Source organism: Leptosomus discolor, chromosome Z (assembly GCF_034619465.1).
Source record: "Leptosomus discolor isolate bLepDis1 chromosome Z, bLepDis1.hap2, whole genome shotgun sequence".
Lineage (NCBI taxonomy): Eukaryota > Metazoa > Chordata > Aves > Leptosomiformes > Leptosomidae > Leptosomus > Leptosomus discolor.
Genome location: NC_141419.1, coordinates 32509933 through 32526744, shown reverse-complemented (window position 1 = coordinate 32526744; position 16812 = coordinate 32509933). Strand labels below are relative to the sequence as shown.

The window sequence follows — 16812 nt, the reverse complement described above, 5'->3', positions numbered from 1 at the left end:
GCCTCAACCCTGGAAACATTCAAGGTCAGGTTGCACGGGGCTCTGAGCAACCTGATCTAGCTGAAGATCATGGCAGGGGGATTGGACTATATGACCTTTGAAGGTCCCTTCCAACCTGAACTGTTCCATGATTATATGATTTCCTGGTGGCGTGTGTTGACTTTAGTTGTTGCTGAGATCGGGGAAACTCCTAGTAGGGTATTTTTTGAGTTTATTTTTGACTGAAACTCTCACATTGTTAAGACAAAACAAGTAACACTGGCTGAACTGGTCTGTCTTATTCACAGATGTCAGCAGGCTGTATGAATTCAAATTAATAACCTGTGTTTCAACTCACAGACCCTACCAGTGATTGCAAGGCCTAGAGTTATTTCTTCTGTGTAAAATAAAGCTCCTAGAGCAGGAAACACCGGGGAGTGCAGAGCCAGTCTTGATGACTTCTTGTGGCATGTGCGACCAGCTTGGTCGTATTGTATCCACTCAACATGAACATGCAGCCTCAGAATATACTCTTAATCCTCATAGACCAGCTGTCATAGGTCTGAGAGAATTTACTAGTGGTGCTTATTGGCTCAGACATTTGACAGCCGTTCAGAAGACTGCAGTTTAATTTTGCTACTTTTATACTATGTTATTTGTTTATAGTAACATTATTGAGCTAATACTTAACTCAGAAATTTAGGTTGGTATTCTGCAAATTTAAAATCTGTAATTTAAGTATATACAACTAGTTTCTTCTTGTTTGAAAACTATTTGTTATTTGCAGACATTAATTTATTAAATAAAGTTTGGGAAAAACTTCTTATCCTCTTCTTAGAAATAAGTTGAGGAGGGAGTGGGTGATTCTATTTGTTTAAGAAACACATTCATGTAAGCCTCTTGCAAGATGTAAAGCGAAAAAAGATCTTAGAGATTGAAAGCCAAGATCCTATCTTCTTTCTGTCTATCTTTGTGATTTTGGTCTTGTGAAACCCAGCTTAGTTAAGAACCGTGCATTTGCACCTCTTCATTTGGAGAGTGATGGTAAAGCTGGTCACTCACTAAATTTCTCAGTCTGCTTCTTGAGACAGAACCAACAGCCAAAGCCATCCTAGTCTAGTTGCAGCAGTTTGCATAAAAACTTGCACCATTTAAGAAGGATGTGAAGGTCCTTGAATGTGTCCAGAGGAGGGCACCAAAGCTGGTTGCAGGGCTGGAAGGCATGTCCTGTGAGGAGCGTCTGAGGACTCTGGGTTTGTCTGGTTTGGCGGAAAGGAGGTTGAAGGGCGACCTCATTGCTCTGTACAACTTCCTGAGGAGGCATAGTGGAGAGGGAGGTGCTCATCCTGGCTACCCAGGATATGGAGAAGGCTGAGGTACTCAGTGAGGTTTTTTGCCTCAGTCTTCAGCAAGTGCTCCAGCCACACCAGCCAAGTCAAAGAAGGCAAAGGCAAGGACTGGCAGAATGAAGAACAACTCACTGTAGGACAGGATCAGGTTCGAGACCATCTAAGTAACCTGAAGGTGCACAAGTCCATGGAGCCTGATGAGATGCATCCGTGGATCCTGAGAGAACTGGCAGATGAAATGGCTAAGGCACTATCCGTCATGTCTGAGAAGTCATGACAGTCTGGCGAAGTTCATGTCAACTGGAAAAGGGGAAACAAAACCTCCATATTTAAAAAGGGAAAAAAGGAAGACCCGGGGAACTACAGGCCAGTCAGTCTCACCTCTGTGCCCAGCAAGATCCTGGAGTGAATCCTCCTGGAAACTATGCTAGAGCACATGGAAAATAAGGTGGTTGGTGACAGCCAACATGGCTTCACTAAGGGCAACTTGTTCCTGACAAATTTGGTGGCATTGGGGTTGCAGCATTGGTGGATAAGGGAAGAGCCGTTGACATTATGTACTTGGACTTGTACAAAGCATATGACACCATCCCGCACAGCATCCTTGTCTCTAAGTTGGAGTGACATGGATTTGATGAATGGACCATGTGGTGGATCAGGAATTGTCTGGGTGATGGCACTCAAAAAAGAATCATGGTCAACGGCTCACTGTCCGAGTGGACACCAGTGTAGAGTGGCATTCCTCAAGGCTTGATAGTGAGACCGGTGCTGTTTAGTATCTTTGTTGGCTAGGTGGCCAGTGGGATTGAGTGCAAGTCAGCAAGTGAGACACCAAGCTGTGTGGTGCGGTTGAAGGGGTGGTGCTGGAGGGAAGGGAGGCCATCCAGAGGAACCTTGGACAGGCTGGAGAGGTGGGCCTATGCAAACCTCCTGAAGTTCAGCAAGGCCAAGTGCAAGGTGTCCTGCACATGGGTCAGGGCAATCCCAAGCACAGATACAGGCTGGGTGGTGAGTGGATCGAGAGCAGCCCTGGGGAGAAGGACTTGGGGGTGCTGGTGGATGAAAAACTGAACATGAGCCAGCAATGTGTGCTCGCAGCCCAGAAAGCCAACCGTGTCCTGGACTACATCAAAAGAAGTGTGGCCAACAGGTCAAGGGAGGGGATTCTGCCCCTCTACTCTGCTCTGCTGAGAGTTCATCTGGAGTGCTGCATCCAGCTCTGGTGCCCCCAGTACTAGAAAGACATGGACCTGTTGTAGCTAGTCCAGAGAAGGGCAACGAAGATGATTGGGGGCTGGAGCACCTCACTTATGAGGACAGGCTGAAAATATTCAGAAATTACCTCTGTTATTGAAAATGCTGACATATGTAGATGAAAAGATAAATGCCATTCTGGGACATTATTTGAAAAAGTGCTATCATAAACATTGGGAAATGTCTAATAGATCACGATATGCATTGACAGCTTTATACTTTAATGCTGGTATTTACAAAAATAAAAGATTCTAAAGCAAACCAGGGAAGGAAGGTTTTTCCTGTCTGAAACATTACTATGCACTGAAGATTTGCATATTTTCTCAGAGGAGGATAGTTGCTTCATTGAAAAAAAGTAGGGGGAAAATAAAAAAGAGCAAGCCCTGATACTGCCCTCTTTTTTTTTTTTTTTTCCATTTTAAATTTTTCTGAAATCAAATGCCGTGATACTGTAGTGAGGTTATAATGCAGAAAATTGCAACAACTCTGAGGCCAAGTTCCTGGCTTTTTCTGGGACCTTCCTTGCTTTTCCTCTCTTTAATCATGAGTATAAGCTGTCTGTCAGCTCCTCATCCATCCCCAGGCAAAGCTCCACATGCTCCAGCTGCTCTCTCACATAAGGGATAACTTCCTCTACTTGTCTTCCTGGCCTGTCTTTCCCCAAGAGAGTATATCTTTCCATTGCAACACTCCAGTCATGGGAGCCATCCCACCACACTTCCACGATCCTGACAAGTTCATAGCCCTGCAACTGCACACGGATCTCTGATTCATTGTTTTTATTCTACAAGAAGGGCACAAAGGAGGATCCGGGGAAATACAGGCCTGTCAGCCTGACTTTGGTACTGGACAAGATAATGAACCCTTCATATTGAGGACAGTCACATGGAGTGTGCAGGACAACCAGGGACTCAGGCCCAGCCAGCATCGTTCGTGAAAGGCAGGTCCTGCTTAAACAACCTGATCCCTTTCTATGACCACGTGACCTGCCTAGTCAATGAGGGGAAGGCTGTGGATGTCATCTACCTGGACTTTAGTAAAGCCTCTAACACCATCTCTCACAGCATTCTCCTAGGAAAGCTGGCAGCTCATGGCCTAGACAGGTGCACTCTGAGCTGGGTTAAAAACTGGCTGAATGGCTGAGCACAGAGAGTTGTGGTGGATGGAGTTAAATCCAGCTGGTGGCTGGTCACAAGTGATGTCCCCCAGGGCTCAGTATTGGGACTGGTTTTGTTTAACATCTTTATTGATGATCTGGATGAGGGGATTGAGTGCACCCTCAGTAAGTTTGCAGATGACACTAAATTGGGTGGGAGTGTTGATCTGCTCAAGGGTAGGAAGGCTCTGCAGAGGGATCTGGACAGGCTGGATCGATGGGCTGAGGCCAATGCTATGAGGTTCAATGAGGCCAAGTGCTGGGTCCTGCACTTGGGTCACAACAACCCCACGCAGTGCTACAGGCTTGGGGATGAGTGGCTGGAAAGCTGCCTGGTGGAAAAGGACCTGGGGTGTTTGTTGATAGCCGGGTGAACATGAGCCAGCGGTCTGCCCAGGTGGCCAAGAAGGCCAACAGCATCCTGGCCTGTATCAGAAACGGTGGCCAGCAAGAGTAGGGAGATGATTGTGCCCCTGTACTCCACACTGGTGAGGCTGCACCTCAAATAATTCTTTGCAGTTTTGGGCCCCTCACTACAAGAAGGACGTTGAGGTGCTGGAGCGTGTCCAGAGAAGGGCAACAAAGCTGGTGAAGGGCCTGGAGAACAGGTCTTGTGAGGAGCGGCTGAGGGAAGTGGTGTTGTTTAGTCTGGAGAAGAGGAGGCTGAGGGGAGACCTTATTGCTCTCTACAACTACCTGAAAGGAGGGTGTAGTGAGGTGGGTGTTGGTCTGTTCTCTGAAGTAATTAGCCATAGGAGAAGAGGAGGAAATAGCCTGAAGTTGCAATTGGACATTAGGAAAAATTTCTTTACTGAAAGGGTTGTCAAACCTTGGAACAGGCTGCCCAGAGAAGTAGTAGAGTCACCATCCCTGGAGGTGTTCAAAAAACAGGTAGATGTCGCACTTAGGGACATGGTTTAGTTGACAGTTGGACTTGATAAACTCAGAGGTGTCTTCACACCTAATGATTCTATGACTCTATTCTCCATGCATTATTCAGTAATATACAGGCACTTAGGCCTGGCATCCCAGTGTGTTGAGTTCCTGGAGGGGATTTTGTGGGGTTTTTTCCACAGTGTTGCCTTGTAGGAACCTCCATGCCCATGTGCAGGTGCTGGAGGTGACCCTGCCTAAGCCTCACTTTGTTTACTTTGTGATCCCTTCTCATTACAGCACCCCGTGCCTTTTGCTCAGTAATTTTGTCCGTTGCTCCCTCAGGACTGTGGGTTACCCACTCTGTCCCCTTTGTTCTTAGTTTAAAGCTTTCCTAATGAGGTCAGCTGTCCTATTCGCAAAAATAGTTTTATCCTGCTTAGTGAGGTACTTCCTCTCTCCCAAGCAGATGATGGTCTGCAAACAGGGTCCCATGGTTGTAAAACGCAAAACCCTATTGCAAACACCAGCTCCTCAGCTACTTATTGGTCTGTATTGTCAGTGCACTCCTCACACCCTTTTCCCTCACTGATAGGTTTGAAGACGACACACCTGGGCCCCTGTGCCTTTGATGGCTGCCCCCAGAGCTCTGTATTCACTTTTAATACTGTCCGGGTTTCCACTAGCAGTATCTTTGGTGCCCACATTTATTATAATATTGCCTTGGCTGTTTTTCCCTATATTTATCCATACCCAGAAATTTGGGTGGATTTGCTTTTTTGTGCTTTCTGAACTACAGAGGCACATACCTGTGTTCTTGACATATGTTCCTGTCCTCCGAGTTTCTCTAGGCTTGTTAGTCGTAGTTTTATTTATGTATAAAGATTTTCTTACCCCCTGTTACTCATGTGTAGATCTTCAGATTGTACTTCTAATTTTCATTTTGTTTGTTCTATAATTCTACTGCTTTTCTATTTCCACAGTTCTAGCGTATTTAAAGCTTCTCAGTGTGTTTCTGTTGGGGGTATATAACTCTCTATTGTCATGTCAGGTGTCTCTGCCTGCTTTTGAAACAATTAAATTAATTGTCAAAAACTGGACTTGTGTAATAAAACAATTTTCTCCTTTGTCCGATGGACGTTGTCTTCATTAGTGTTTCTTCATGGGACAGCATTCACTGTGCACTGAAGTCAAAGGTCATGTTTCAGTGCCAGGAGCTGTAAATCCAGACAGTCGATTCATCTGTTGTGAGCTAAACCTTTACAATGATCTCCATTAGCTCTTTTATGAACACTTTGTCATCATTTCTGAATGGCTGAAGGTCATACCTGTTGGTATCACAAATGTTCCCAGTTAGAGTGACAGGCAAGGGGCAGTCCTTCTTGAAATACCATAACATTCGACTCAAGACAGACTTTTTCTGAGGTTTATGAAAACCGGCCAAGATATTCTAACTATAGACATTTCAAAATGTGCCTAACTCTGACAGCTTTATATTTTCACAAACCATTTAGTGTTTTGGTTATGCCTTCTCAAAAAGAAATTATGATATTTGTTGGCTTTTAAGAGCAAACACTTAAAGATGCAAAAATTTGAAAGTGTCTCAAGTACGAATACATGCTTAGATGTTGACAAGTTTTTAGCTTTCTGTGTCTTCTGAAGTTTTTATTCTTTAATTTCTTTTTCTTCTTTCCTGTCCTCAAAGGTCCCAAAGAAAAAAATCATATAAAACCAAAGCAAACTTAAAAACAAATGTCTTAAAACCTGATGCTTCCAGGAGATCTGCCAGAAAGTTTTTCTTACCGTTGTTGCAAAGCAACATTGAGAGGAAAGAATATGATCTTTCTGTAGAGTGGGATCTTGTTGGTATAGGATTTTGTCCAAGCTGAAAGGCTGATTTGTTGTGTTTGCAGTGCAACAGAAATTCAGGGCTCATGGTAGTGTGGATCCATTGAGAAGTATACTGTTGAGCTCTTTTGCTAGCAGCTGGTTTACAATGTAAACATAAAGAAATAATTTCTTACTGCATTCAGTTTTGAAATTCTTCATGACGCCTTTCTGTAGTTAACTGATCAAAAATGTTTCTGTTTGAGCTTTGATTTTGAGGGGATAGCTTTGTATTTCATGTTACTCAAACCTGAGATGTTAACTGTATGCTGTTTCTCTTTGAAAATAGTAATATTTAAGAAAATAGTTTAGTCTTTTGGGCATTTACTTGTCCACAAGATTTAGCTGAAGGGATGTAACTAAAGCAGCTTAACTGGAATTTTCTGTTGGAGAAACAGTGACAGCAGACATAAGCCACAGTCATTAGTTTAACCTGTGCTATCATGAAGCTGGATTTGAAACCTGAACAGCTAAGCTTCTGCTAAGTCTTCACTTGAGTCTTAAATGTCACACTACAGGTAACCTTCAGGACGTGGATCCTTGTCCTATGCAAATCAGAGGTTGATTGACTCTGTATTCCACAGAGTCAGAATTTTGCTGTTTGAATAAGAAGTCGAAATTTATAATGCAAATTTGAAGACCTCACAAATGTTAAATATTACTGAAATCAGTGATAACTAAATGTAGTGAACACACAAGGGAATACAAGCCTTGACTTACAGTTTTTGACCGACTGGAAAAAAGTTGTAAGGGGGTAAACACCTGAGCTCTTCACTACAATTATTTCTTTTTAATCCAAAATATGTATACAGATTTTCTGTATTTTCAATGTTTAATTTCTGAAAGTCAATTTCTTTGACGCATTTGCGCTGTACATTGATGCTTATTTACAAAAAGGTGAAGTGAACATTATGAGCTGAAATTTTTCTCGGTTAGTCTCATTTGGTTGTCCTCTCCAGTTTCTGTTCTTCCATTCTAGGTGAATATTAAGCTATAAGAGACTAATATTTACGATTGTAAGAACTTTGGAATAGCAAATCTGCTTTTTTAATAGAAAATACCCTAAAATGTTTTTTTTTTCTGGATGGCTCTGTTGTATTGTATGTGGTAAAATCTTAAAAGAGTTTTTATTGGAAATTGAAATACTTGACTCTCTAGAATGTTTTAAAATGAATGCCAGCCTTTTCTTTGCAAATGTCAGACTTTCATAATTGAATTTTGCAAGCTTCATGATACTGTTTATGGCGAGACACACTGTATACACAGTCAGTTTCTGTAAACATTAGACAGTTTTGTCAACAACTGATGGCAGTGGAATTATAATTAGATCTATTTATGAAATTCATGACACGTATAAAGAAGGTTGGATGTAGTCCTCTGTGCTAATTGACATGTGGAACAACTATGTACTCTGCCTCACTGCATTTTGCTGCTTTAAAAAATAAATGCAATATGGAAAGAATACTGTAGCTGTGTTTCTTGTATTAATTATAGAACCAAAGGCTGTATTTAATAGTTAACTGTATATGATAATTTGATTCATTTTACAATTAGTTGAGGTGTGGTGCTAGGGAATAATGTATCTAGAGAAGGAATTTGGTCCTGAAGGCAGATGGGAAAATGGGACAGATTAAGCCATTAATGAGGTTTTTGACAGAGAGATAGTATTGATAAGTCTCTAGTTATGTAGTTGTGATAATTTTTAGACTAAATTTTCAGTTTAGTTTAACTGTTGAAGGCTGTTTGTTGTGGTTCATAGGTCAGAAGCCTGTGCCGATGGTACCCAGTATAATTTAACATATGCTGATTTTTGGTAAGCTGAAAGCTGATAGGGCATGTATTTTAAAGACATGCATGGACAAGTTGTAGGTTTTCCACTCTTAAACTATGACGTAGGGAGATAATTTTGGATTACGTAATCTAGGGCATGCTTGATCAAATAGGTGGCCAAACATACAATAAACCCAAGAAACAATCCGGAATTTCTCCCTCTGCTACTACCTTATCTACCTCTTTCTGTTTCCCTGGCTAGTGTATCTCTGAAGGGAATGGGCCAGGGCATGCAAAACCTGGTGCTTCCAGCTCTGACTTCCAGCTGCCTCATTCTCTCCTCTTCCGTCAAGTCCATATAGCGTAACTGTTACTTGGTATCTTCCCCTTCGAACCCTCTGCAGTCACCTTCCATTATTGCCAATGTTCACATGTCTCTTGTTCTCCAGAATGACCTTGTAGTGTGTATGTCTTGGTCTGCAGATGATCAGGTGGACACTGTGGCCTACTGTATTTAGAAACTGATACTTTGATTTATTCTGAAATTAGTTGAGGTGTTCTGCTGAGGAATAATGTATATAGAGAAGGAATTTAGTCCTCAAGGCAGATGTGAAAATGGGATTGTATACCATCCCATTGTATCGCTACACTGGTGTCAGACATGCATGCGTTTGGTGGTATCTGATTTCTGGGATGTTATTCTGGGTGTGATGTGTTGGATTTTTTTTCCCTCCAAATGCTCTGTATTTAATTTAGAAATAAATATTGCAATGTTTTAATGTTTTGGGAAAATAAAAAATGTACAGTCTTTCCATGAAACATGAGTTTTGATTGGCTGCCAAAGACTAAACCTGTTATCTCTGGCAAAAGTTTTAGAGCGAGCGAGTTGAGATTGTGGTCTTTCCCAAACAGTTTTACAGAAAATTTTAAAGCGGATTGTTTTGTCCATATTGTTTTCAATGAAATGGCAGACAAAAAATCCTTTTAAAGTAGTTTTTGTTATTCTGTGTTTAAAATGTAGGTGACAAGGTAGCACAAGGTGACAAGGTAGACAATGGTCTAGAGAGCCATGTGACAGGGCAAACAGATAGACAGCTGTTTCAACTTCATGGTAATTTGTTACCTAGGGAGTTCCTGAGGTGCAAGTGCTCTCTCTCTCAGTTCTTAGTAGCTCTTCAGGACCTTTTGTTTTTTGTACACATGTCCATTCATTGTTAAACCACGTAAGTTTTTCGTGCTTACATCCAAACACCTTTGACCAAAAGATTGCATAGGTTACATACACGCTAGTTGAAGAAGAATGTTCATTTTTTTAAAAAAAAGTACCTACTATTTCCATATAGTGCCTTACAGTTGTTACACTGAAGGAGATTAGGAAGATCTGTTAACTGTGTGTCCCCTCTCGTGTGTTGCTCCTCAGTCTCCTGGTGCTTCAGGAGTCCTCCTTTTAGTAATTCCTTCTGGATTTCTTGTGTTTCGTACTGTTCTGATGCTTAATGCCCTTCTCTAACCTTTTAAATTTCAAATATGTCCTCCGTGAGGTGAAAGAACTTCATACTTACATGGATTTAATCAGTGGCTTAATAATGCTGTCTAGCCCTTTGCTAAATAACATCTTGTCTGACAGCTGCTGAACAGAGTTAACATTTCCATTGATCTTTCTTAACTAACCCTAAGATCTCATTCCTGAGTGCATTCAGTAAACTTAAAACAGATTACTAAGCTTGAATGGTTTTTTTCCCTGTGTGCATCTCTATAAATTTACCATTTTGTAATTTAATCAGTGCATCTTAAGTTTTTTTTTCCCAGTTTTCACATTTGGTTCCCCTATTTGCTTCCTTCAGACAACATCTTCATCATCATCTTTATCACCTCATGTATCAGAACCCAAGTGATATTTCTGGAGCACTCCATTGAGTGCCTACTTCCTCCTGTAAGAAGTAATCATAATATTTCAGCTAAAAGTTTCTCAAGTTCCTTTAAAGTTCCAAAGCTAAACACCATCCAGGCCTCATAGTTTCTTCGTATTTCATTTGTTCTGTAACCTCTTCTTCTGACACCACAGAAGACAGAGATTTATTTTTGCTTTCATAAAGAGATATTTCAGCCTGGAATCTCTGAAGGTCTTTCATAGTGAACACAGATTCAAAAAAAATAGTTTTTTTTCCTCTACCAGATCCTTTTAAATAGAAGATTTGTTACTGTTTTACAAGTTTTTCCCTCAACTTTTTTTTAGACGTGCCTTAACATGGTTTTGTATTTTAATTTACTGTAATTCACAATCCTTCGTGTATTCGTTATATGACAGAACTTCAGCTTTTCAAGGTCTGCTTTCAAGCCTCTGTTTTGCCATTTAGCTAAGAATGCTTCCTTTTTCTTTTTTCTCAACTGCTTTGTGATAGGTAGTCAAAATGCTAAAATATATTCTTTTTATTACTGAAATTATTTTAAGATTGTAAGAAATGTAGCGGTCTGAATGGGATTGGTTTACTTAGTGCATGTTTATCTATGCAGGTAATTGTGAATCTGCACTCGATAATTGCAGATGCAAGATTCATTTAAAATGCTTTTAGTTACTGAAAAAGTAGTGAGACAATAAATATCAAGATGATAACAAGGATATGAGTAAGGTCTTATGTGTCTCAGTAAGGAATCATGTCAAAATAATCTCATAACCCTATATGACACTGGCAGTGCATTATGAAGTTGAAAATATTCTAGTAGAGGTGCTAAACTGCATAAAGCTGCTTGGAGAATGATTGTTAATGAGGTCCTGTTGGAATAATGTATCCTATGGGACAATGCAGGATATATGTTGAGATTAGGTTTAAGGTTTAGGTGGTCTTTCAGTGTTCCATTACTTTGTTTCAGAGTTTGTTTGTTAAATTTCCAGGCATCACAGTGACTTGGAGGGGTTTTAAAGTGCGCTGGAGGGCAGCTATAGAGTTAAAAATAATTAATCAACTAAGAGATGAGTCTCAAAAAAATAGTGTTATTTGGCAGGATCAGATGCCAAAGCAAAAGTAATCAGTGTTGTCACGTTTGTACGGTAGTCAAAAAAGACAAGGTTTGTTTTTTTGTGGGTTTTTTGGTTTTTTAATGAGCCAGAAATATCTAGAATGTAAAGTTATTCTTTGACTTTGAGCATTGACTGAAGTAGTGAACCAGTCAACTGCAATAAGAAAACAGGACTTAACAGGGGAAGACCTGTAGGTCTGTTAGTATGAAGTTTAGAAGATGGGGCAGAAAAGGAGAGAATGTAATCTAATGTAATACAAAAGATGGCTTGCAGAGGGTGGTAGAATCTATTTTTCATGCCCATGACATGTATGAAGTAAGTAAAGGTTTAAATTGAAGCAATACAGATTTCCATTGGAGACTGAAGAGGCAGGGAGATGGGGGAATGATTTCAGCTAGCGTAGCACTGGTCCTGAATGATACTAGGAAGTTACAAAGTTATCTGTTATTGGAGATCTTAGGAAAATCATAAAAGTGTATGTCACATAGTTGTGCAATGACTGTGGCAGAGAATGGAATAGGTGTCGTCATGAGGTACCTTGTACCTCTGATTCAGCACCGAACTGGTCTTGTCAGCATGAACTTGAGGACTTCTAGTCTTGTAAGAGTGTAGAGCTGAGGCTGTAGAGTCAACTTCCTGCTCAGGAAATGCTGAGTAGAGAAACTGTGCTTTTTGGATAGGAGTAATAGCGTGAGAGTTCATTTACTCATACATAGATGGCATCATTGCTTTTTTGGGATGATATGTAGCGATAGAATTCCTGCTTGCAATAGATGACAAATTTTTAATGAATCATGGATCTGACCTAGTAGGACATCTTTTACCTTCTTCATTTAAAAATGTTTATTTGCTCTGCGGCAAATAAAAGATTAGCTTTGTGATAGTCATGTGCATGAGTTTTGTTCTTTATTCTTCATAATTATATTATTTTTATACCTGTGTAGATAGTGGTTTTCATATACTTTTAGATAAAGAAGTCTAACATTTCTGCTCAAAGAAAATACAGCAGTTTTTTCTTACTTAGTCTTTTCATTAAAAAAACAAGACATTTGATCTTACTAATGACCTGAAAATAGTCAGATTTTACCTTCTTCAGAGAAGTACCTTGAAAAGACAACTGTAGAAAAAGGTGCAAACTTCTCATAAATCTACTAGATTTATGTCATCTACAAGTTTGTATCCTTTTAAATCACCACGTGCATTTTCTTTTTTTGTTTTCTTTTAGGAAAGGAGACTGAGAAAGCCAAAGATCGGTGTGATAAAGCCACTATGAAGCTCCATATGTTGCATAATCAGTATGTGTTGGCACTGAAAGGAGCACAGTTACATCAGCATCAGTATTATGATACTACACTTCCTCTGTTACTTGATTCACTACAGAAGATGCAAGAAGAAATGATAAAAGCCCTGTAAGATGTATTCTTAGATATTTTTAACTTGCAGATTTTGTATACTATTCTAAGTAATTTATAGGATTATTTGAAAATAATAAACTGATTTATTAACTGTGTATCAAGGGATAACGAAAATATGTGTTTTCATGTTTCAATTGACAGTAATTGAGCATAGAAAAGTCTATGCAAATAATGCAGGCAGTAGTTTTGAGTGTTACTTAAACATTCTATCAAGACACTGTCTTCTCATAAAACTTTAAAATCTTACAGATTAACTGCGGTGTTTATAGCCGAGTCATTCTTTGTCCTTCAGCTGATATACTACGGCAAATTTGTTGCCTCTCTGGTAGTCTTATTTTCATGAAGTTTCACCAGCAACAAATTTGTTTTAAACTGGCCAATGAAAGTCATTGTGGAGGAGGGCCAGACAGATACATGGTTAATCATATGTGTGGGAGAAGTAGCAGGATCATATAAACTTGATCTCACTGTAAGGAATCCAACCTTAAAAATAACATTTTTTTACATCATTACAGAAGATGTGCAAACTGGTGATCTCAGAGAATAGACAATAAGGACTTTAAGCCCTCTTTTCTGGTTTGTAATCACCATGCTACCTCTTTGTCTTTCCTGAAGAATGAGAGTTGATTAGGAAATCTGTTCAGTAGATGTTTTTCTGAGCTGTTATTTCGATCACTTAGCCTGAAAGAAAGGGCAGTTACTTTTTTTTTGTAGATAATGTTCTTTTAGATGTGAGGCATTCTTCTTCTTTAATTCGTTTTCTTACCTTCTCTGAAGTCTACATTGATCTTGACTTCAGCACACAGGAAGTGAGGGAGAGTTGGGTATTTCAGGCTTTACATGCTTTCATTGTAGACACGATTAACTGCCCTATGCAGTATCAAAAATTCCTTTGATTCTGGTGCAGATATGAAAGTGAAATAGACCTTTGTAGTAGTCTCTATACGGTCCTTTTAATCTTAATTTTGTATGTAAAATCACAGCAAAAGGCTACAGTTAATTTGTGTACTGTAATTAAGGTGATTTTTTAGAATTATGGGATATGATAATTCACTGAAGAATATTATGATGAAACAAGAACTGAACCTTCTCACCTTTGCTATGTCTGGAGTAAAAACCTGTAAAAAATATTTTTATCTACAAAGATATTTTTCGTGAGATCCGAATGTGCTGGAAAATTACTGCTTTCTAGTATCTTTCGTGTACAAACAGAGGTGGTGATTTCACGTGTAGAGCTTGGTGTGACCATCTGTGTGAAGCGTACTTCCTTAATAATCCTGATTTTGCGGATGGATTGGTTTGGTACACTTGAAGAAGTGTAGATTAACATTGGTAATGATTTTTTTTTTGGTAATTGACATGGATTCCCTTTATCTTTGATGTGGCATTGCTGTAGTTGACATTTGCCTATCTTTCCATCACACTATTTTCTGGAACCTTTTCACACATACTGTTCACAGGCAAGGCAAGATTTAATGCCTTCTCTTGTCTGTTTTCTCCTCAGAAAAAGTACTGAAAAAATCCAGTCACACAACTTTTATTTACAGAGTAAATCTAACTTGAGATCTTACCCAGGAAAAATCTATTGATACTTTTTTATTTGCACGTTGTACTGGGCTGGCCAAAATTCATTAGTATTTTAAGAAAGCTCATGGTGCTTCAGAGCCTAGCAAGTTTGTCAAATATAGAAATGAAATACGAAATGATTATGAGAGTTCACTTATGGAAAGCTAAAAGTTAAGCAGAATAGGAGAGTGTTCTAAGGATGTGTCACTGGGTGCTGTTAAGAGTAGTGGCACAATATCACCTATTCTTTTTCTGTTCTCTATTCATTTAATTTTTCCTGCTCTCAGAAGCAGGTGAAGACAAGGCTGGGTGACTTGATTTTGTTACTTCTTGTAAATATACGATAACTTGTGATTTATGCTTATTTTTGGCTGAATGACAAATCATAAAATAAATATATGAAAGAAGATAGCTAAAATAATAAAGAAAAGCATTTTTTAAAGGAAACGCACACTATTTTGTGACTCATTTTGCCTTATGCTAGCATATATTTATTTGTCAGTCGGAACATGAAAAGCTTTAATGTGGGTTATGACAGGCATGGTAAGTCATTTGTGAAGAAGAGTGCCATCAACAAACACTATATATTCCTTTTCCTTCTAGTCTCTACAGATTTTAGTTTAGCTACCCTGTATGTAGATGCACTGAAATCAATACAAGGAACATGATCTTAGAGAATTCTCATTGGTAGCCAATCTGTAAAGAAAAGGCCACAGTTGATCTGTTATTTCTTTGAGTAATATATTGTCTTATTTTTTCCCTTTTTAGCCAGTTGCAACAAGAGTTTGTAGAAACAGCAAATTGAAAGTTTGAAGCATCTTCAATGACATCTGTGCCTTCAGTGCCATGTTATACACTAGAATTTTTTTTCCTCTCTAGAAAAGGAATCTTGGATGAGTATAGCCAGATCACCAGTCTTGTAACAGAGGAGATTGTGAATGTCCATAAAGAGATCCAGACCTCGGTTGAACAGATAGACCCTAACTCTGAGTATAATGACTTCATAGATACTCACAGGTATAAATTTTCATCTTGGTCTGCATGTTCATGTTTCTTCTTGAGAAAACCCTGATTAAACTGCAACACTGCTTAAGTGATCAGAGTTGGATTTGTTTCTGTTTGATTCCTTTTACATTGTTATGTGAAAGCTTTATCCTAGTTTGAAAATTATTCTACTTGCGTGTACAAAAACCTGTCTGAAAGTCAATTTTTTAAACTGACTGTTTCCTTAACCATCCATCTCTTTGGCTGGCTCTAGAAAAACAAAATTGCAGTTACCATTACTACATGTGAAAAGCCCTAACACTGATACTGACAGCAGACTATGTGACAGTCCAACTTCAGTGTGAGCCAATTTACTGTGTATTTGGATGCAGTTTGCATTCTGGGCTAAACTCTGTTTCTCTGCTTTATTTCTCTTATTGTCCAAATTCTAGTTTAACATGAATTCTAGGTACCTCTGTGTACTCTGCAGTTATTGCAGATTGTGCATTGCCTGAGACTACAGAGTATGCAGATAATGCCAGACAGTTTTTCACTTTAAGCTGTGCTATTTATTGATCTGTTACTCTGTATTAGTATATGCAGAAATAGACCTAAGACTTCCTGCATTATCTTTTCTGTTGTTATCACAGAATGGTAGGAGTTGGAAGGGACCTCTGGAGACCATGTAGTCCAACTCCCCTGCTAAAGCAGGTTAGCTTAGAGCAGGTCGCACAGGATCGCGTATAGGAGGTTTTTGAGTTATCTCCAGAGGAGACTCCGCAACCTCCCTGGGCAGCCTGTTCCAGTGCTCTGCCACCCTCAAAGGAAAGAAGTTTTTCCTCATGTTCAGGTGGAACTTTTGTGCTCCAGTTACTGCCCGTTGCCCCTTGTCCTGTCGCTGGGCACCACTGAAGAGTCTGGCCCCATCCTCTTGACACCCGCCCTTTAAATATTTATAAGCATTGATAAGATCCACTCTTAGTTGTCTCTTCTCCAGGCTGAAGAGCCCCAGGTCTGTCAGCGTTTTCTTGTAAGAGAGATACTCCAGTCCCCTAATCATCTTCGTAGCTCTCCACTGGACTCTCTCCAGTAGTTCCCTGTTTCTCTTGAACTGGGGAGTCCAGAACTGGACATGGTACTCCAGGTGTGGCCTCACCAGGGCAGAGTAGAAGTGGAGGAGAACCTCCTGTGACCTGCTGGTCACAGTCTTCTTGATGCACTCCAGATACTGTTGACCTTCTTGGCCACAAGGGCACATTGCAGACTCATGGCTAACTTGTTATCTATCAGGACTCCCAGGTCCTTCTTTGCAGAGCTGCTCTCCAGCAGGTCGACCCCTGGAAAGCGAATTGTATAGCAGGATCAGTTAAGAGTTGACCCATTCACATTGTTATCCCTTGAGAACCTCGGTTATGCTGTGATCTTGGTTCAAAGAATTGTATGCCATTTTATTATATGGTATGATTTTTATAGTGTGTTCTTTATTCAAGGTAAAAAGAATATGTATGTAGTTGCTACCTTTTCTTTTACTTCATATGTCATTTAAACTATATTCTAGTT

At 39.7% G+C, this 16812-nt stretch overlaps 1 protein-coding gene across 1 annotated transcript in view; it reads left to right on the top strand.

Annotated features, from left to right (window-relative positions):
• The window catches only part of FER (FER tyrosine kinase), a 166368-nt gene that overhangs the window by 12579 nt on the left and 136977 nt on the right, over positions 1-16812 (top strand). Inside the window, exons 4-5 of the mRNA XM_086478933.1 lie at positions 12513-12696; positions 15148-15285. Coding sequence (XP_086335059.1) covers positions 12513-12696; positions 15148-15285 — 322 coding nt within the window. The remainder of the gene's footprint in view (positions 1-12512; positions 12697-15147; positions 15286-16812) is intronic.